General features: G+C 46.6%; 1 protein-coding gene across 4 annotated transcripts in view; it reads left to right on the top strand.

The window, feature by feature from the left end:
- Tnrc6c (trinucleotide repeat containing adaptor 6C) overlaps positions 1-21,017 on the top strand; it is a 105,968-nt gene that overhangs the window by 70,732 nt on the left and 14,219 nt on the right. For 2 of the 4 annotated variants that reach the window (XM_029484058.2, XM_085829394.1), the window contains exons 6-15: positions 2,477-2,689; positions 3,935-4,101; positions 6,333-6,413; positions 8,691-8,748; positions 10,221-10,363; positions 12,157-12,330; positions 13,438-13,575; positions 18,328-18,447; positions 20,396-20,479; positions 20,731-20,971. In XM_029484058.2, coding sequence (XP_029339918.1) covers positions 2,477-2,689; positions 3,935-4,101; positions 6,333-6,413; positions 8,691-8,748; positions 10,221-10,363; positions 12,157-12,330; positions 13,438-13,575; positions 18,328-18,447; positions 20,396-20,479; positions 20,731-20,971 — 1,419 coding nt within the window. The remainder of the gene's footprint in view (positions 1-2,476; positions 2,690-3,934; positions 4,102-6,332; positions 6,414-8,690; positions 8,749-10,220; positions 10,364-12,156; positions 12,331-13,437; positions 13,576-18,327; positions 18,448-20,395; positions 20,480-20,730; positions 20,972-21,017) is intronic. The other 2 variants (XM_029484059.2, XM_029484060.2) reach the window with 2 other exon arrangements.

Raw genomic sequence — 21,017 nt, 5'->3', positions numbered from 1 at the left:
CTAATGGGGAATGGCTGAGAACAAGAAAGAGTTAAGTCAGAAGTTATTTGTTTTAAAACAGATTCTGAAAAATGCCAGGCAGCCTGATTATCTAGTGTACTTGGAGATGGGTATTCCGTAGCACTTAACTAGCTTGCAGGCACACAAGCAGCAGTAAATGTTAATAAAACAGAGCAGTAGCACTGTTCAGGGTGCTGTCCTCAGTGATAGCTGACTCTCAAACGTGCTGCTGTAGGACTTGGATTCGGTTTTGTTCTGTTGCTGTTGGGTAGGTTTCTGATTTCTGCACAGGCTGGCCTCAGACCTGCAGCTGTTGTCTTTCCTGGCTGTTTACTTCATCTCTGAGCATCGTCGTTTCACCCAAAGGCTCTGGTCATTATTAGAGGGATTGGTGTTGGGGAAAGATGCTTGCAGAGGGCAGCACAGAGATGATCCAGACAAGATCAGGGACCTCCCCCACCTCCTGTTGGCTATTGTCCACCAGTGAGTGAAGTCGCAGTTTGTCACGTTCTGGAACCTGTAGACGAAGTACCAAAGTAGACTAGTAGCTCCCTGTGACAGTCTTGAAGTGTGAACAAGGGAAGAGTGCTCTGGAAAAGCTGATTGAAGAGTCCCTCTGCACCCTGCCTGAGGCAGCTGAGACAGGTTTGAGGCTGCTCACCAGGCGGCTATGGTCTGGAAATGCTGACTTTGCACTTGGGTCCACTGCTCCTTGTTCCAAAACTTGCTTTTCAGACACAAATACGAGGTTTTATAGATTGAGCTTAGGTGAGTTAACTACGGAAAAGCCATGTCTTCTCATTCACTACACTGAACCTCGGGAGAGCTTGACTTCTGCCTAGGTCAGGGATTGTGCCTTCTTAGAGGGCCAAAAGCTAGAGAACAGTGTCCTTGCTCAAGCTTCAAGACCTCCCTCCTGGGAACGGTGAATCAGAGGGGCTGTGACACCTCTGCTGTTTTGACACCAGGACTCTAAAATTAGCCTCCAGTCCCCAGCCAGAGGGATTCCATTTTCAGCAACATTGCAATAGTTTTTAACAGAAGAGAGAACTGGACTTTCGTCCTCTTTGTAGCTATGGACAGGGAGGAAAGTTCTGCTTTCCTGTATTTTATAGGACTGTGGGATTAGTGTATCTGTACAGAATTGGGAAAGGTGCCTAAATATGAAAGCCTGTGAACCTCATACACAGGCTTCCACTGCAGGACGTTTATTTAAAAATAACTAGGTGGCAGTTGGAAATCCAATGTGGTCCCTTGAAATCCTATAAAGTGAATGCACTCACATTTACACACAAAGAAGGAAAACTCTTCTGCAACAACAAAAAAAAAAAAGACAGCATTTAAAAATACTTGTCGGCTTGGGTTTTGTCGGGTGGTTGGTTGGGTGAAGCAGGGTCTCCTGGGCGTTGTGTGCTATCGCACTAAGCTTCATCCTCCAGCCCCACCAGTGCTGGTCTGCTCGATCCATCCCAACTTTTTTACCAAAAGGTGTTAGGTTTGCTCTAGCGACAACACTTAAACATTTGACATTTTAATGCTGTGCGTTTAAAACTATTGTCTATAAACTGAAAATGCTTGCTCTGAACCAGCATTACTTAGTATATTTTAGTTTGTCACATATCTTCTAGAAACTAGACCCTGGGTCTTTGTGAGTCTTTCCAGAGATGAGCTTGGCCCAAGAAGACAGTTTGCCGAGGGAATCTTGCACTTCTCCCAGGGCTTTAAGATGTGAAGCCAGTGAATCCCCACTGCATACATAGGGTTTTCTATTGATTCTTAACCGGAACCAAAACTTTCTACAAAAAGTGGATTCATTAATTACTATGGTCTGACTGTTTATTTTAACTTACTTAATTATTCTGTTAGTATCTTGTAATCTGGCCTTCAAAAACATGGCCGTGGAGGAATGCCAGATCAGGGGAATCCTGATCCTGCTCTCCGCTGCTGACTCGGCGCTCTTCTGATGACTGGCTATAGTAACGCGTCATCTGTGGGAATCTTCTTCATTCAGTTTCCCCCATAAATCTGAGAAGGTGCTTTTCAGTTTGGTTACTGATGTCTGGGTAATTGCTGACTTGGATAACTTAGCAGTTATTAACAATTTGCTCAAACTGTTGCTCAGCAGAGAGCTTGAGATTTATAATGATTCATAGCTACATGCCCTTTTTGTCATTAATCAGGGTTACTGCATTTGATTAGAATAAAGAGTGCTATGGGAACCAGTTCCCTACTATCATTAGTAAGAAAATGAACACATTTCACAATTGAGATGATATTCATACTGAGACCAAACAGTTTGGAGCTGGTCGCACCCTGTGCTCTCCTCCTCAGCCTCTGAGCTGATACACCCTGTGGAGTTTGCAGCTGTTGGCACTGCCAGCAGAGGCAGGGGCTCCTTGGACGTGCAGCGTGATGAGGTCCCGTTGATTTGGAATGGCACGGCTTGACTTTCACTTGCATTCTCCCCCTTTCCCAGTTTCATCCGGCTGGGGAGAGATGCCCAGTGTTCACTCCAAGGCTGAGAACTCCTGGGGAGAGCCATCTTCCCCTTGTACCCTGGTGGACAATGGCACAGCGGCGTGGGGGAAGCCTCCCAGCAGTGGCAGTGGGTGGGATCATCCTGCTGAGCCGGTGGTGCCATTTGGAAGAGCCAGCGCTCCTGCTGCCGCCCCAGCCCTGTGCAAACCAGGTATGCCAACGTGCCTGGGCCTAGCACCTAAGATGTGGTTCATGGGGTGGAGAAGTAGATCAGTAAGGAAGGTTATTTGCTGTGTAAGTATAAGGACTTGAGTTCAAATCTCCAGTGCCTACATAAGAAGCCAGCTGTGGCTACATGTGCCTGCAACCCCAGCATTGGAGGGCAGAAACAGGTGCATCCCAGGAGCTCCCCGGCCAGCTAGCATAGTCAAAATGGCTAGCTTCACCATATCATAATGGAGTAAGGTAAAAGTGATAGAAGAAGACACCACCTGATGCATTCCTTTGCCCTTCATGTGCACACATGGGTTATGAAGCTATAGATTTATATGCCTGGACCACACATGAAATAAAAATGGATCTGAGGATTCTATTTATAGAGATTTTTTTTTTCACTGAATTTTAGAGCTTATCTTTTGTTGTGTTGTTGCTGTTGTTGTTGTTGTTGTTGTTGCAAGGCCCTGGCTTACATCATCCCTATCTGGAAAAGACCATGAGGGGCTGGAGAGATTGCTCAGTGGTTAAGAGCACTGACTGATCTTTCAAAGGTCCTGAGTTCAAATCCCAGCAACCACATGGTGGCTCACAACCATCTGTAATGAGATCTGATGCCCTCTTCTGGAGTGTGTCTGAAGATAGCTACAGTGCACTTACATATAATAAATAAATAAATCTAAAAAAAAAAAGAAGAAGAAGAAAAACGACCATGAATAGAAACAATAGATAACTATTTCCACGACTGCAGAATTGTTTGGGGTTTTTTGCTTGTCAATAGATGTGTGTCTTAAGTTGGTTGACTGATTTGAGGCAGAGTCTCACTAGGTAGCCCTGGCTGGTCTGGAACTTTGTAGATAGAGTTGATCTCAAACTCACAGAGATCCTCCTGCCTCCGCTTCCCAAGAACTGGTATTAAAGGTGAAACTAAGACCTAAAAGAAAGGCAGTCGTCCACATTTAAATTGCATTTTCATCTGTGAAGAGACTTCTACCTCCCCCGGAGTCTCGAACTTGGTTCAGATGCCTTTGTGTCAGATGGAAGGTAGAGTTGATTGGGGACGTTTGGTCCAGTACAGCTGGAGTTACAAAGGAAAACATTACACATACATCCTGTACCTCTGTAAGAGAAAAGAAATAGGGATAACAGTAGGTCCTGTTTCCCCGCCCCTCACGTACTCTGGTGACACAGGTTTCTTCTCAGGACAGGTGAGTCTGACAAGTTCCTCACTATTCTCTTCCAGCTTCCAAATCTATGCAAGAAGGCTGGGGCAGCGGTGCGGATGAAATGAACCTGGGCACCAGCCAGTGGGAGGATGAGGACGGGGACATGTGGAACAACGCTGCCTCCCAAGAAAGCAGCTCATCCTGCAGCTCCTGGGGCAATGCCTCGAAAAAAGGACTTCAGAAGGTAGGTGCTGCTGGAGAGCCCGGCCGGTGCCTGTCCTGCAAGCTAGGCTAGTCTAGTCATTGCTGGGAAGACAGAACTCACTCCAGGTAGTCTTAGGACCCTAGTCTCTCTGTACATTGGCAAAATCAAAACTATTTTCAGGACTGGGCATGGTGATGCATGCTGTTAACCCCAGCACTCAGGAGACAAAGGTAGGCAGAGCTCTTGAGTTCAAGGGTAGTCTCGTCTACAGAGCGAGTACCAGGACAGCAGGGTCTACACAGAGAAGCCCTGTCTTGAAAAAAACAAAAACAGCCGGGTGGTGGTGGCAGACGCCTTTCATCCCAGCACTTGGGAGGCAGAGGCAGATAGATTTCTGAGTTCAAGGCCAGCCTGGTCTACAGAGTGAGTTCCAGGACAGCCAGGGCTACACAGAGAAACCCTGCCTCAAAAAAAACAAAACAAACAAATAAAAAAACCAAAAAGCTATTTTGAAATATTGATAGAATACATATTGATGCAGCACTGCTGGTGGCTGTGCACATTTGTAGCTCTTTAAGACCTTGTCATCAAACATGAGAATGAGTATGCTTTAGTGCAGCAGCCAGTCAGAGTCCATCTGCACATCGTCACATGAGGAAACAAGCACTTGCCTTGTACGTAATGGGAACGTCAGCAAATAAGAAAGGCAAAGTGCAGAAGACCATAGCTAGCACAGCACAGCCGTTTGTAGGGAGGAAGGGGAGACATAGCCGTGTGTATCCATGTAACAGCTCTGTGTGCTGTTCCAAACCTCCTGTTCTCTGCAATATAGACAGTAATCTTCAAAGAGAGACTTCTTGGAAGAGAGCAGGGTCTAAACAGTACTGAGGACTTTTTACTTTATTTCTTTTGTAATTTAGAATTACTAATTTATTGATATTTAGGAAATGGTATTGAAAATCATTCATTAAGAAACAAACAGAACCCAGAACTTGAAATCAGCCTGTCTGTTGAAAAGGAGTAGAAGTGATTACAGACATGAAGAGAAGTCGTTTTACAGTGGGGCTGGGTAATCCAGTTGCCATAGGACCAGAAATCCTGAAATAGTAAATTGCAGTGGTAGAATCTGGCCCTGGCAGCTTGCTGTCCTGGTGAGCTGCCTCCCAGGGCTCCAGCGCCGTGTGCTCTGCTGTGGAAGAGGGTGCCCTGCACACCTGCAACCCTGCACTCGGGCAGTGAAGACAAGGAGGATCAGGAGTCAAGGTTACCCTCAGCCACACAGCAAGTTTAAAGCCAACTTGGGCTACATGAGTCCCTGTCTCAAAAGAAAGAAAGGGAGGAAGCAGAAGGGAGGGAAGTAAGGAAGGGAAGGGGAAAGCAAGCACATTGCAGCCATGCTCTGCAGGAGGGCTGGGCTTTAGTTTGGCTTTGTTGACTGTTAGAATTCTCAGACACCCTGAAACCTTGTGCGCCTGGTTCCCAGGTTCCTGTGCCCTGTCCCTGGGCTGCCCTTTCTCTGTGGTCAGCCTCTCTCCTTCTTTCCTCTAGCATCTCTGTTCATGTTCCTTGCCTCTCACCTGAGTGAGGGCCAAACTATGGATAAAGATACATCATTAAAATCAGCAGACGGTTGTTCCTCTCTTATGTGGCTTTTCCCCATTTTGTCCTTGTTGAGAATAAATCGTATATGAAGGTAAAAACCGTGAAATGTTTAGGAAACTTGACAGTGTGGAGAGCTTCCAAGGCATTCCTGTGACCAGTGGGAATAGTCTACTTTTATAAGAAGAGAAGTAATTACCCTGCTTTTTGTTAATCCATAAATGACAGACATAAACCAGCCTTCAGATGCACCGTGCAGTTTCCACAGTGTTAACCACAAGATGATGTGGGCTCTGAGGGTCAGCACAGTTCAGTGATAACTCACGGACTCTGTAGCTGCAGTCACTGAGTTTGGGTGATCACCCACTGTTGTTGTTGTGGTTTGTTTTGTTTTATTTGGTTTTGGGTTTTGTCTTTTTTGTTGGTTTGTTTGTTTTGTTTTGTTTTTGTTGTTTTGAAACAAGGTTTCTCTGCATAGCCCCAGCTGTCTTGGAACTTGCTCTGTTAACTAGTATTAACCAGGCTGGCCTTGAACTCAAGAGATTTGCCTACCTCTGCCTCCCACATGCTGGGTTTAAAGGCCTGTGCCACCACCACCTAGGTGTTGTCACCAATTTCTGAAACACATTAAAAGTAACTCCTGGCCTTTCCCTTTGCCCACTCTGTTCCAGGGCATGAAGACTGCTGGCAAGCAGGATGAGGCCTGGATCATGAGCCGGCTGATCAAACAACTCACAGACATGGGCTTCCCGGTAACTGACATCCTGATGCTGCTGCTCTGCGACTCCAGTGGACAGCCTGAAAGCATTCCCTAGCCAGTCTGTTGTGTGTGATGAGGCACAGATGCTCTGTGCCTATCTAATTATCTGTTTGGTTCCTTTGGCCTGGGCCATAAACAAAGAATTACTCAGTTTCCATCAAGAATGACTCTTCCTAAGACAATGTATGATTTGTAATTTCCATAGACATAGACAGTTTGATATTGTCTGTGATTTATAATCACAAGTGAGTTTCATTCCTTAAGGAGTGAGTAAAAAGACACAGCAGGGAGTTGAGTAATTAAACACCAAGCTCCCCATGGCAGCCTAACAAATGCGCCTCCTTCCTGTGTCCTGAAGTTCCTCAGTCCTCCCAGTGCCCAGGTCAGGTGACATGGACCGCGTGCAAGCCCTTCATGGTTTCCCGCCAAGTCACTGTCCCAACGTGCACCTATTACTCAGCCACTGTGTGTGTGGACCTGAGAGGAGGCCAGAACAGCCTCGTGCCTTAGACTGACGCTATATAAATGAGCAGGCCACTGCCCTGTGGTACAGCCTCTCTAAACGGTCCAGAAAATGTTGTGATGGGCATCCCAGTGTGCTCCTCCCCAGCTCCATGGCCATCTCAGTGTACCCTCCAGCCCCAGCAAATTTGGCTTTCTTTTTTTGTTTAAGGTTTGTTTCAAACATTTAAATTATTCTTTAATTTATATACATGTGTGTGAGCCTATCTGCAGTTATGAACCTACAAAGGCTAGAAGTGAATGTGCGATCCGCTGGGACTAGAGTTACTGATGGTTATGAGCCACCTTGTGGGTGTTGGAAACTGAACCAGAGCCCTCTGCAAGAGCAGTAAGCTCTCTTAACCTCTGAGCCATCTCTCCAGCCCTTATTTTTATATTTCAATTCATTAATTTGTTTATGTGTGTAGTATTTTGTCTGCTTTATGCCTGGATCCCACATGCGTACCTGCTGCCTTTGGAAGCCAGACTCAGACATTGGGTCTCCTACAGTTAGAGTTACAGAGTTACAGACTGTTGTCAACTACCTCGTGGGGGCTAGAAATCTAACCCAGGTCCCCTGAAAGAGCATCTTGTACTCTTCATATGTATATATGTGTGCCTGGGTATGAGTTTGTATGTATGAGTGTGGTTCTTGAAGAGGCCAGGAATAAAAAAAAAAAAAAAGAGTATCAGATCTCTTGTGAACCACCAAGGATGACACTGAATTATGGTCCTTTGCAAGAACTGTGTGTGATATTAACTGTTGAGCCCTCTCTCCAGTCCCTAGCAAACAACTTTTGATTTTCTTCAGGAATTGGTCTGTTCTGATAAAAAACAACAACAAAACAAAAAACAAACAAACAAAAAAAACAGTTACCAGTGTAAATCTGATCTGATTGCTTTTTTGTTTCTTGGCCAAAAGTTTGGGTGATAGAGACTGGGGTTGGTGACTTAATGAAAAGTTGATGTTCCATACCTCCTAGCACTCAGAGTGACAGATAAAACGGGGACCTGCATGTGAAGAGTCCAGAGCTCTGCAGTTCTGCTGAACTGTCATCGTTCAGTGCAGTGCAGAAGCCAGTGTAGGTGTACTTACAAGCTTCCTACAGCCTCACTGTTTAAAGACTGATTGATTTATCTATATGTATGTGTGTGAGCACACTGTAGCTGTCTTCAGACACACCAGAACAGGGCATCAAAATCCATTACAGATGGTTGTGAGCCACCATGTGATTGCTGGAAATTGATTGAACTCAGGACCTCTGAAAGAGCAGTCAGTGCTCTTAACCCCTGAGCCATCTCTCCAGCCAGCATATTTTTTTATTTCTGATATTAAATACAAGTTTCCTTTCTATGCTTTTGAGACAAGATCTCACTGTATAACTCAGACTGGCCTCAAATGCATAGAGATCTGTCTGTTGAGATTAAAGGTGTGAGCTGTAATATCCAGCCAACTATAAGTTCTTGACTCTCCATTCTCTAGATTCAGTATAGTTAGTTTTAGCTACAAGTGTTTTCTATTACAAGACGACACCTCTATAGCACCTCTATAGGCAGAGGTAGAGTGTACATATAGATGCACCATCACACCTGCCTTTAAGAATAAAAAAAATGCTGTCTCTGACCTCAACAAAAGAGAAGAACATTTCCAATTCCAAAAACTAGTGCCAGTCGCCTCTTTTCTACCGGACTGCTGAGATGTTTGGGAGTTATTCTCATTGTCTATCTGTGTGCACTGCTAACAAGAGTTCTGCTTCTCCCCCACTAGAGAGAGCCAGCTGAAGAGGCCTTGAAGAGCAACAGTATGAACCTTGACCAGGCCATGAGTAAGTGACAGGGCGTCTGTTCCCAGGTGCCTCTTGGGAAGTTTTGCTTTGTAGAACCATTTGCTTATTTATAGTCATGGTTAAACCTGACGAGGTGGGTAGAGGAATCCAGGCTCAGGGAAAGAACAAGCACAGAACCCCAGTCATGGCAGGGGCCTCTCCTGGGATAGCCCCACAAAGGCTCCCACAAGCCTGTTAGCCACACAGACCCTTATTTTACTTATGCTAGTGCTTCGGAATACTTTATTTACATGTTTTTATAATAAAATGTGAGTTAATCAGGAGATAATGTCTCCTGACCCTGGGTAATGTGGCTGTAATTCTTTTTTTACCCAGACTGCCAGCTGTACTATCCATTATGCATATTTTTTGGTGTATATGCATGAAGTGTGTGTGGGCACATGTGCTGTGGTGCATGTGGGGGCGGGGGCACACATGCAGTGCTACATGTATGTGAAGTATGTGTGATACATGTGTTCCAGTCAGAGAACAACTATGGAGTCACTTCTCTACAGCTTTCCCTTGGCTTCTGGGGATCCAGCTCAGATCAGCAGGCTTGAATAGTAAGCGCCTCTACTGCTTAGCCACACTGCCAGTTGACTACACAGACCTGTGTGTTGACCTGTCAGTAGCCATAGGCATGCTGTGGATGCCAGCCTCAGCGCCTCCTGAGGAGCCTCACCAGTGAAATTCCTTCTCCTCCTTCATTTCTCTGCTGGGTTTGTTAACACCCAACCTACAAGCCGCAGCTTGAGTGCTACAGCTCATGCCTGAAAGAAAATGACCTGGCACATGCAGTTTCTCTACAAGGCACAGCTAGCTTTCTTGCATTAGGAATACCACATAGCACTGCATTAGTGAGCATTCCAAGAGCAACAGAGAACACACAGCTGTGACCAGTGTGGCAGCAAATGCACCACAGAGACTCTTCAATACAAGGTCCAGTAAGAGTGTAGAGCACTCCCTTGTCAGACCTGAACTGGACACTCCAGCCAAGTCAGGTTTCCTCTTAACCTCCAGGGTCCACAAGTGACCATAAGCATGCTACGGTGAGTGGCTGCAAGACCCATGAATGATGGGACAGGCTGTAGAAACCAAAGCCTGCTATGTACACTGTAAGTCAGAGAAACCGTGCAAGTGGAAGCAGTGACACCCACACCCAATGTAGTAGGCCAAAAGCTTGCCCACGGCAGTCAGTGACCATGACGGAGGCCCCTGAGCTGGTGGCTTGCAGGAAGGAAGCAAGTCCATGAAGACCTAGGAGCAGAGGAAGTTCATTCCTCGAGAGAAGATAATGATGAGTTTCCTAAGGGCTGGCAAGAGTGTGGGGCCAAAGTGGCCAGGAGCAGGGTGAGCAGGTCCAGTCACGGTGTGCAGGGTGGTCCTGGGTCTCAAGAGCAGCCCCAGCTCCATTGCCACCTCCTGTCCTGTGCTCGTTCGTTCTCAGTGTTGATCTCCATGTTGTACCCCAGGTGCTCTGCTGGAAAAGAAGGTGGACATGGACAAACGTGGACTGGGAATGACCGACTACAATGGAATGGTCACCAAACCCCTCGGCTGCCGCCCACCAATCTCCAAAGAGTCTTCCATGGACCGCCCCACCTTCCTTGACAAGGTATGGATCTAGGCAGCTGCCTTAGTTCTGCCTTCAACAAGAAGTCTTTATCTGAGCTGTGTCCTTAAAGCAAGTCAGATGGAAAGTTAGGACATTTAAGTGGCTTTTGCCTCAATTTTCCTAACACGTAAGAATGTATGACTCAGGGGTACCTTTGCATTACACATGAAACCGTAAGGAGTGAAAAGTGCTGGAATTGAAACTGACTCTCCTTGTTAGTCTGTGAACCGGACAGTTCTCTGTTGAGTCATGCAGTAGGGGGTCATCACATTTTTCTGTCTCACTTGAAATGTTCAGTTCTTCTGATTGGAGATGGATCCATAGCAGGTGTGACCTTAGAAAAGGACTGGGAGGCAGGACAGTTGTGGCATAGGCCTTTAATCCCAGCACTTGAGAGGCAAAGGCAAGGGGATCTCTCTGAGTTCAGAACAGCCAAGGCTACATAGAGAAACCCTATCTTGGGGGGAGGAGGAAACAGAATAAGAAAAGAGTGGAAGGGCAGGGCACCTGTGTCTAGCTGGCCCTCGCCCTGTGTCCACGTTTAGTACCCATGGGAATCTCCCTACACATTCCAAATGCAGTCAAAACTCTGTCCCCCTTTAGTGTCTCATGGGAGAGTGTCCCTTCTCCTGAGTGGTATGACTCCATAAGGAGAGAACATCACATTAAATTCAGTTTCAATATTGAACTCTGAAAGTAAAAGTGCAGCAAGAAAAGACAAATCTGGAAAAGATAAAGAAGCGAGGTTTGGTGGCCGTAACCTGTGATCCCGGCTTCCCCAGAGACTGAACAAAACCCTGCCTCCAAGGCAAGGGAACTTCTAGGGATGTTAGCTTGGCAGAGCCCTGGCCTTACATACCCTGGGGCCAAGATTCCATCTAAGTTCTGTTCCCAGAAGGGCCCTTGACACCCTGACAGGACTTGATAGTCCTGGAGTCTCTTCATGTTCCACACACACAGATGAGCTGTGGCACCCATGGTCAGGAACACTTCATACTAAAAAATATTTGTCTGAAATTCCAAATTATTGGCTGGCTTCATATTCCTTATTCTCCTGCAACCTCTGAAATTCAGAGGTTACAGTTGTGCACCACTGTGTCTATTTTTATCTGCGGAATCTGGAAGTGTAATTGGGCCTAAGCTCCTTCGTTAAAGTGTGGAGTAGAGCCGGGCGTGGTGGCGCACGCCTTTAATCCCAGCACTCGGGAGGCAGAGGCAGGCGGATTTCTGAGTTCGAGGCCAGCCTGGTCTACGAAGTGAGTTCCAGGACAGCCAAGGCTACACAGAGAAACCCTGTCTCGAAAAAAAACAAAAAAAAAACAAAAAAAAAAGTGTGGAGTAATCTGCAGGTAGCTGTGTTCCCGGCTGAGCTGTTAGATTTGCAAAGCTTGGCAGTTAGGGGACCTTAGTAGACCTGGAGTCCGTAGCATTTTCTGTTCATGTTGCTCTCTGAGTAAGCCAATGCTGCGTGAGGTGGGAACTGTGCCCTTGGAGTCTACAGGTCAGACTTGCTGCTGTCTGTCCCTTCCCACCAGTAGCCAGGCGGGGGCAGTGGAGTGGGAAGAATGCTAGAAGCTATAGTGTGTGCTTGTCAGGCTCTGTTTTAACAAAGCAGCATGGTAATCCTCTTTCTCTCTCTCTTCTCTCCTCCTCCTGTTGCCCATGTCCTCCGTTCCCTCATCATCCACACATTTTTTATCGTTCAATCCTTTATCCATCCACCCCCTCCCCCTCCCCACTATTTCCATGGGAAACTGTTTGGTGCTCTGCGTGCTGGCGGGCACCGAACACAGCTCACCCTTTCTTTCTCCAATCAGGATGGCGGCCTCGTGGAAGAGCCCACGACTTCACCGTTTTTGCCTTCCCCAAGCCTGAAGCTCCCCCTTTCCAACAGTGCACTCCCCAATCAGGCCCTGGGTGGGATTGCCTCAGGGCTGGGCATGCAAAACTTGAACTCTTCTAGACAGGTAAGGCTGTTGGGAAAGAGCAGGGAGTGGTCTACATTCCTTCTCCTGATTTTTCTAACCTAGTGGAGGGAAAAAAATACTGTTTTCAGTTGATATTTTGATCTTAAAATACGGGGAAATACGTGAAGCTACTGAAATGCTCTCAGGACACCCCTTGGGGTGCTCAAAGAAGCTCAACATTGAATGACAGGTCTAGAAATTGAGTCACTCTATAGGGATGTTTCAAGGTGGTTTTTATGCTGAACTGAAATGAGTTTGAGCTCCTCTCGGCGCTCCAAACTCCAGGTCATTGCTGCTGATTACAGTGCTGGTCTGTTACCAAGTGTTCTTCAGCATGGGGGCCTGGGCGTCCCTCTCCAGAGATGGAGGGGACTTCTGTGAAATTTGCAGAGCCTGTCATGCTCTGTGTAAGAAGTCCTCAGAAAGAGACTGAGAGGCCTGAGTACCTGTGGCCACTGCAGATTATCATGGACCTGTTGGCTCTTAGCAGCTCTGTGGTCATGTTTAGTGGGAAGATTGAACCCTAGAAACCCACAGTCTATTGGGCACAGGCAGGCATAGCAGGCTCTGCTGTCAGTACCTCCCAGTCAGCTTTCTAAAACCCACCTATCATACTCCAGCCAGCTGCTAGGTGGCTCATGCCACCGTGTAGAGAACACAGCCGAGTATGTGAGTATGTGGGACAGCAGGCTAACTCTGACTTTGCTGAGTGGCTCAGTTCAGGGTTTGTTGAAGTGACTGCTGTGTTTCTGAGTTTTCTGCTTCCCAATGGTCAGCACGTGTTCTCTCGGCCTCACTTCACGCAGCCTTCAGGGATGGAAGGCTCAGACTCTTCTCTTATCACCGTTATTTTTGAATCATTCTTAATTATCTCTTTAACTGTGACAGCCGTGTTTAGGGACACTTTGAAATGCATTCATGTGTGTGTCCTGTGATTTAAAATCATAGGCAGTTCCCTAAGCTGCTTCTTCATCCTCCATAACCTTAAGGACCAGGCTGAAGGGGCAGAAAACAGAAGAAACATCCACATTCTTGGTGGGAAACTTATCACTCGGCCCTTCCCCAGCCTGCCTGCCTACCTCTTAACAGCTGCCCTGTCTTCTGCAGATCCCGAGTGGCAATCTGGGTGTGTTTGGCAATAGCGGAGCAGCACAAGCCAGGACCATGCAGCAGCCGCCAGTGCAGCCTCTTAATTCCTCCCAGCCCAGCCTCCGCGCTCAAGTGCCTCAGTTTCTATCCCCTCAGGTCTGAACAATAAGCTTTGCACACTGTACTTGGTATGGTTTTGATCTGGATCTGGCTGGATCCTGGAAATTACTGTGATAAACCTGACAAGTAGTATCCTGGGTTACTTGGAATGAAAACAAGCAGATTGCTATTGGTATAGAACGTCAAGAAGGTTACCAGGACACCCAAGACAAGGGGTGTTTCAGTGAGATAGCAGTTGAAGTTATGTAAGAGAGTGTTCGTGCACAGAGCCTGGTGATGGTGTGTGAGAGTGTGTGTGCACAAGGCCTGACGATTGTGTGTAAGACTGAGTGTGTGCACAGAGCCTGGTCTTGGTGTGTGAGTGTGTGTGTATGTATGTGTGCACAGAGCCTGGTGACCATGTGTAAGAGTGTGTGTGTGTACAGAACCTGGTGACGGTGTATAAGTGTGTGTGCACAGAGCCTGGTGTCGGTGTGTGAGTGTGTATGTGTGTGCCTGTGTGCATGCACAGAGCCTGGTGACCTCATCTTTAACCCCAGCATGCAGTAGGCAAGGACAGGCTGAGCTCTGTGAGTTTGAGTCTAATCTGGTCTACAGAGGAGTTCCAGGAGAGCCAAAGGCTACACAAAGAAACCCTGTGGTGGGAGAGTGTGTATGTGTGCTACAGATAGGAGATTACACTTTGTATATACTAGCTGATCATTGTCAGATAGGATTGGTGGGGAAGTTGTAGTGTTTGCTCATTGTTTTCATGGTGTGTGTCCTAGTTAGGGTTGTTGCTACTGTGATAAAACACAGGACCCAAGCAAGGTGGGGAGGAGAGCCCTGCCCTGCTCGGCTCAGCTTCTGCTTGTGCAGCACTGCTGATCACTGAATGAAAGCAGGGCAGAACCCTGGAGTCAGGAGCTGATGCAGAGGCCATGGAGGGGGCCGCTTACTAGGCTTGCTCCAGCTTGCTCCATCCACCTGCTCATCCAGGACCATATGAAATGGGTTGGACCCTCCCTCCCTCCCCCATCAATCACTAATTTAGAAAATGCCCTCCAGGCTTGCCTACATCCAGTGATATGGAGGAATGTTCTCAATTAAGTCTCCCTCCTCTCTGATGACTCTAGCTTGTGTCAAGTTGACATAAAACTAACCAGCACCATGTGCTTGCTTCTTTCTTTCTTTCTTTCTTTCTTTCTTTCTTTCTTGCTTTCTTTCTTTCTCTCTCTCTCTCTCTCTCTCTCTCTCTCTCTCTCTTTCTTTCTTTTTCTTTCTTTCTTTCTTCAAATTTTATTTTCCTTTTTTTTCTTCCATTTTTTGAGGCAAGGTCTCTATGTAGACCAGGCTGACATGACAGGGATCCATGTACTTTTACCTCTGCTTCCTAAGTACTAGGAGTGATGGTGTGCACCACAATACCCACGAGTTTATAGAGATTCTCCATGTCCTTACACCATGTGCACACCAGAGAGTCTCAGATCCCCACAACTGGAGTAACTCTGTGGGTGCTGAGAATCAAACCCAGGTCCTCTGCAAGAGCAGCCGGTGTACTGAGCCACCTCTAGCCCAGACACAGAGATTCGCGTGTGTGTGTGTGAGAGAGAGAGAGAGATTCAGTCATATATAATCATATATATATATGTATATATATATTCTTAGATAAAAATATAATTACATTATTCCCCCCTTTCCCTTTCCTCCCTCCACATCCTCCCTTGTACCCCTTCTTGCTCTCATCCCAGTGTATGGTCTCTTGAAGCAAAAAGATCTCTATGAATTCAAGGACAGCTAGGGATACGCAGCAAGGGCAAGGTCCTGCTTAAACACAGACACAATTTGTGGCTCTTTGGTGGTGGTGGTGTGTATGTGCGCACGCATGTTCATGCGCATTCCTAAATACATAAATATGGCCTGCTCATTTCTATAACATTTCTTGTGTATGTTTTCAGGGCTGACAGTTTGGAATTGGATAACCAACTGGTGTGTTTTTCCCTAGTGGAAACACACACACACTCACACTCACACTCTCTCTCTCTCTCTCTCTCTCTCAGCATTCCTTAGTTGTCCGTATTTTTTTGTCTCAGGTTGAGGCCTCATGAGCTTTGCCCTTCCACATTAGCATAGCTGTTAATCATACTTGGTAGACTTCACATATATAGTTCTCTGTCATGCGAGGAAACCATCTCATACTCACAGCAAGCTTCCTGTTTCTCTGACTCTTAACAACCTCCAACCTTCTTCTGCACCAATCCCTAAGCCTTAAATACAGTCTCCACAGCTCTGCATATTGATCACTTTTCTGTAATGGTCTCTTGTCTGTTGGAAAGAGAAGTTTCCTTGGTGGGGGGAGGACCACATGCATTTGTGGTATAAGGACAAGTATTTATAGTTGGGGTTTCTGCTGGTTTAGTAAAGTGGCAGTTGTAGGATCTCCTCTAAGGTCCATGACTACTTCTAGTTCTGGGCAATGGGCTAATATCCTGTACCAAGCAGGATTTTCCTCTTGCTGAATAGGCCTTAAGTCCAATTAGAAATTTCTTGGTTTCTGCCAAGGTATGTGTGCCACTAGTGTCCCTTTGAGGCTGTTGTGGCATGCTGAAGACTCAGTACCTTGACGTCCAGCACAAGTAAAGAGGACGCTGTGGGTTTGTGTAGCACTGGGTCTGTCCTTTTTTTAAAAAAACATTAGCACTCTTTACTTTTAGAACAATAAATTTCACTTTTGGCCTATTTTTAATTACAGAATGACATTCTTTATCCCTTGTTAGGAATATTAGTAATCAGTTCATACTGATAACATCTTTGAACCTGAGGTAACTCACAACTCCAGTCAGTATATAATTATGGTATCTGCCTGGAAAGAGCAAGTGTGTCCTGAAGTCCCCACCTCTAGTAGCACCCAACTGATAGAGACAACGCTGCTCTGATTTGAGACCTCTAGGACCAACCAGATAGCTGGGATTTCTGAAGAACGGTACTTCTAATCTGTTTTGAAAGAGACCATACTCATCCCACCAGCTGTAACATTCCATTTAAAGTGCTGTGTAGTTTGTCAAAATGGATATTGTCCAAGTAGCTTAGAGCTCTGAAGGCTGCAAGTGCAGGAGCAAGGATTGTGGAGGGCTTACTCATCCTAAATGGCCACTTTTGTGCATCCAGGGGGTTCAGCAAGCAGCAAGCCTCCCTAGGCTTCATTGATGAGGGCACTGATCCCACTAAGGACAGAGCCCTAGAACCTAGTCACCTCCCAGAATTCCACCCCTTTAAATTAGTTAGGTTTGTGGTTGGTTAGTTTTATGTGTGTGAGGGTTTGCCTGTATGTGTGCATGTGCACCATGTGTGTGCCTGATAGACAAAGAGGTCAGAAGAGGGGATCTTGAAACTGGAATTACTTACAGATGGTTGGAGGCTATTATGTGGGTACTGGGACTGAACCCAGGTCCTCTGCAAGAGCAAAAACCACTCTAAAACCACTGAGCCATCTCTCTAGCCCCTGGCAAAGTTTTCACTTCTGACTAGCACATTGGAGAATGTTTCATTCCTCCTAGGAGTTTGGGGGACATCTATTCTGTCCCTGCACATAGGAAGACAGTGTTGACATGTAGAAAAGAACAGGCCGGGTGTGGTAGCGCACGCCTTTAATCCCAGCACTTGGGAGGCAGAGGCAGGCAGATTTCTGAGTTCGAGGCCAGCCTGGTCTACAACGTGAGTTCCAGGACAGCCAGGGCTACACAGAGAAACCCTGTCTCGAAAAACAAAACAAAAACAAAGAAACAACAAAAACAAACAAACAAACAAAAAGAACAGCTCTGTACAGTGAGTTGAGATGGCTAGAACTTGGCAGAGAAATAATTAAATGTATTAATGAGGATGTAGCAACTCCTATGGAGACTGGTTGGAGGCCTCTATAGGATAATGCACCTTCCTCCTACTGAGGCAGTAGGTAGCTGGATTAATATCTCCTTCAGACCTTAAAGTTTCCCTTTGGCAGAACATAAACTAACCTCTGATAGGAATGGCCTCAAGCCATGGAAAGCAAGTGTACAGCTAAAATATTTAGAGAAGGAAATCTTTTAGGAGCTGTCTTGGCATGATGGTCCTTGCCTATAATCCCAGGATTCAAGAGGTAGAAACAAAAGGATCAGGAGGAATTCTAGCCCATCCACTACGTAGCCACTTTAAGGCTAGCCTGAGCCTTACATGAGACCTTGTCTCAAGAAAGAAAGAAGAGAGCTGGAGAGATGGCTCAGCGGTTAAGAGCACTGACTGCTCTTCCAAAGGTCCTGAGTTCAAATCCCAGCATCCACATGGTGGCTCACAACCATCTGTAATGAGATCTGATGCCCTCTTCTGGAGTGTCTGAAGACAGCTACAGTGTACTTACATATAATATTAAATAAATAAGTCTTAAAAAAAAAAGAAAGAAGAAAATTAATTATCTATTTATCAAGACAGGGTTTCTCTGTGTAGCCCTGAATGTCTTGGAACTCACTCTGTAGACCAGGCTGGCCTCAAACTCACAGAGATCTGCCTGTCTCTACCTCCCTAATACTAGGATTAAAGGCATGTGGTACCACACCCTGCTGAAAAAAATACCTTAGTTTAAAAGTATTTTTTGTATTCTGAACATGTTAACTACTAATGTTCAAATGTTCATAAACTGTTCTCATGGCCTATCAAGTTCTGCTGTCAAACAAATGTAATTGTCAATTAACCAGTTTGAACCCCAAAACAAAGCTATACAGACAAGTCAGTGTTTCCATAGAAATGGTGGTTAATGATATATTCTCTATTAAACAGGTTCAAGCACAGCTTTTGCAGTTTGCAGCAAAAAACATTGGTCTCAGCCCTGCACTATTAACCTCGCCAATTAACCCTCAGCATATGACGATGTTGAACCAGCTCTATCAGCTGCAGCTGGTAAGTAAGTGGGGTGGACCCAGGCGAGATGAAGCTCACGTCTCAAACAGCAGCGCTCTGACACACCGTGAGCTTGCTGTCACCCTCCTCCACATCCAACTGTGCTCTGTGCCTGCTAGGCATTAGGAAAGTTTTGCTCAAGGATATTGTTTGTACACTTTGCAAATGTCTTAGCCCCTTCCTGTTCATGGTCTCGCAGATCTATAACCTAGCCTGTCTGTTCTATGGATCTCTCAGAGTTGCTCCTCTGAGTCACAGAACACAGAAATCATAGGAGTGGACATTCCCTCACTCATCCCCAGGATGGCAAACACAGACACCATCCCGGGATGGATCGTAGAGGAGAGACTTTGCTGCCATTCCTGGAACAACTGCTGGGGCCTTGAGACTCGGTATCACAGCACCTCAGTCCAGAGCAACTAGTAAGACCCAGGAGTCCTCGAAGGCTGTGTGTTTAGCATCCATGCATTCTTGATTTCAAGTAGTCTTCTTGTTTTTACTATTAAATGGCAACCATTGTTTCCCTGGCCGCAGAGTGAATTTATCTCTACGAGTGCACCACAGGTGCTCATGTCTTCTCCAATATCTACTGATCTATATAGAAGTCTTCCCTTGGGAGACCATTGCCTGGGAAGTGAGTCTTGAAGGAAGCAAAGGAAATTAGGAGGGACAGACAGAAGGCTAACCGAAGAACTTTGTGTCTGAGAGCAGTCGGCCCCAAGTCTGTCACTTTTCTAGTCACATGACTAGGAAATGCAAGGCTCTAACATTTCTATAGGTAGTAGGGAAGCAGGACAAAGGCAAGTGTCCCAGAGATGTGTGTGTCCTTGCTGTCCTCAAGGGCACAGACCTCTGGACTTAGGCAGCATATGGCCTCCCCATCAAGCTGTTCCTATATTCCTGACACGGGAGTCTTGTGCCTGTCAGCCTACAGGGAGGCCTCCCTGACCTACCTGGACTCTCAGGAAGCCATGTTGCTTCCTAGACTACGACAGTAGCTGAAGGCAAGTTCACTCAGGACAGGAAGGGTATTGGAAGCTGCACAGCTCGTGTCTGGGTGATCCTGCAGTGCCTGCTGCACTGTCACTGACCAGAGCTGGGGGGAGGGGGGACTGACACACAGTGTGTGCTTCAGCAGGCTTTCTTTGTGGTGTAATGGAGGAAACGGCTGCCTTGTACCTAATGGGTTCCACTCATGAACTGTTCTTCCAGAAAAATAGAGAAATAAAGTTTATTACTTGCTACAGAACGTTTAGTTCTAGAGAATCGTTAAGTGAACACTTTCTCTATAACTCCTGAGGGTTTTAACACAACTCTCATTTGGTTCTGTTTAACTAAGTCTTCTGTTCAGGATCAAATGGGCACAAACAACAGACAAATGAAACCGTGTTCTGCCTGAGTCTTGATTGGAGTCTAGTGAATTTATCTGAGTTACAGGAGCACGGGTGGCAGCTCACAAGCTGCATCTTGAGCTCCCGGAAAAACTGTCAGGCAGCTGCACAGAGTGCTCTCCTGTCAGCAGCTGTTCACTGCTCATCTGACCTCACGGAGGGAGGGCTGTGAACCCAAGATTGGTGCATTTGGAAGTAACTACAGGAGTCCTCCAGTTAAGAAGTCTCCCAAAATATGTGTTGTACAGAAAATTAATCAATATTCAGCCCACATTTTGAAATAATCAAATTAAAAGACTTTTTACATCAGCACACAGAGCACAGAGCTCATGTCACAGTTTGCCCAGGAGACATCATGCAGACGTCCTCCCCGCGCTTCAGGTCTGGTTCATGTGTTTATTGGATAGAGCATCACAGTGTTCGCCACGTTGTATAGCCAGTCTAGCCTTTAGTCTAGATCATCCTAAAATGTTTTTTTTCTATTTTCTGAATGTAGAGAAGATTGAGTCACTTGTCTTGACAGCTTTCTTATGGTATTCCAACTTTTCTATCAACAGGCATACCAACGTTTACAAATCCAGCAGCAGATGTTACAGGCCCAGCGGAATGTTTCCGGACCCATGAGGCAACAGGAGCAGCAAGTTAGTGTCCCTTAGACTGGCTTTCGCTGCTAGCTCCACTTTTAGTAGAGGAGACCCCAGTGGATCAGCCCTCAGCTTGGTGAGGGCTTTCCTCTGGTTGGACTCCCTATGTGGAAAGTCCCAGGGCTAGGTTTGGGACAGGGCTGGCCCAGCTGGTAGAGGCTGAGGTGAGTATTGTGTAGATGAGCTGTGTGCTCAGCCCCAACCCTGCCTAACATGCGTGCGCGCGTGTGTGTGTCTCCACCTGCCAGGTTGCGCGCACAATCACTAATCTGCAGCAGCAGATCCAGCAGCACCAGCGCCAGCTGGCCCAGGCCCTGCTTGTAAAGCAGCCACCACCTCCGCCACCCCCGCCGCACCTGTCTCTGCACCCCTCTGCAGGCAAATCGGGCATGGAGAGCTTCCCCCCTCACCCCCAGGCTCCCGGCCTTCCCGACCTGCAGACCAAAGAGCAGCAGTCTTCACCCAACACCTTTGCTCCTTATCCTCTTGGTGAGTCTTGTGTGGATTTCAGAGGCGCAGCAGGGAACGGAGCCTC

Source organism: Mus caroli, unplaced genomic scaffold, assembly GCF_978045245.1.
Source record: "Mus caroli unplaced genomic scaffold, Mus_caroli_1 scaffold_13, whole genome shotgun sequence".
NCBI classification, from domain to species: domain Eukaryota; kingdom Metazoa; phylum Chordata; class Mammalia; order Rodentia; family Muridae; genus Mus; species Mus caroli.
Note: the sequence above shows the minus strand (reverse complement) of the source record. Positions and strands in the feature narration are given on the sequence as shown.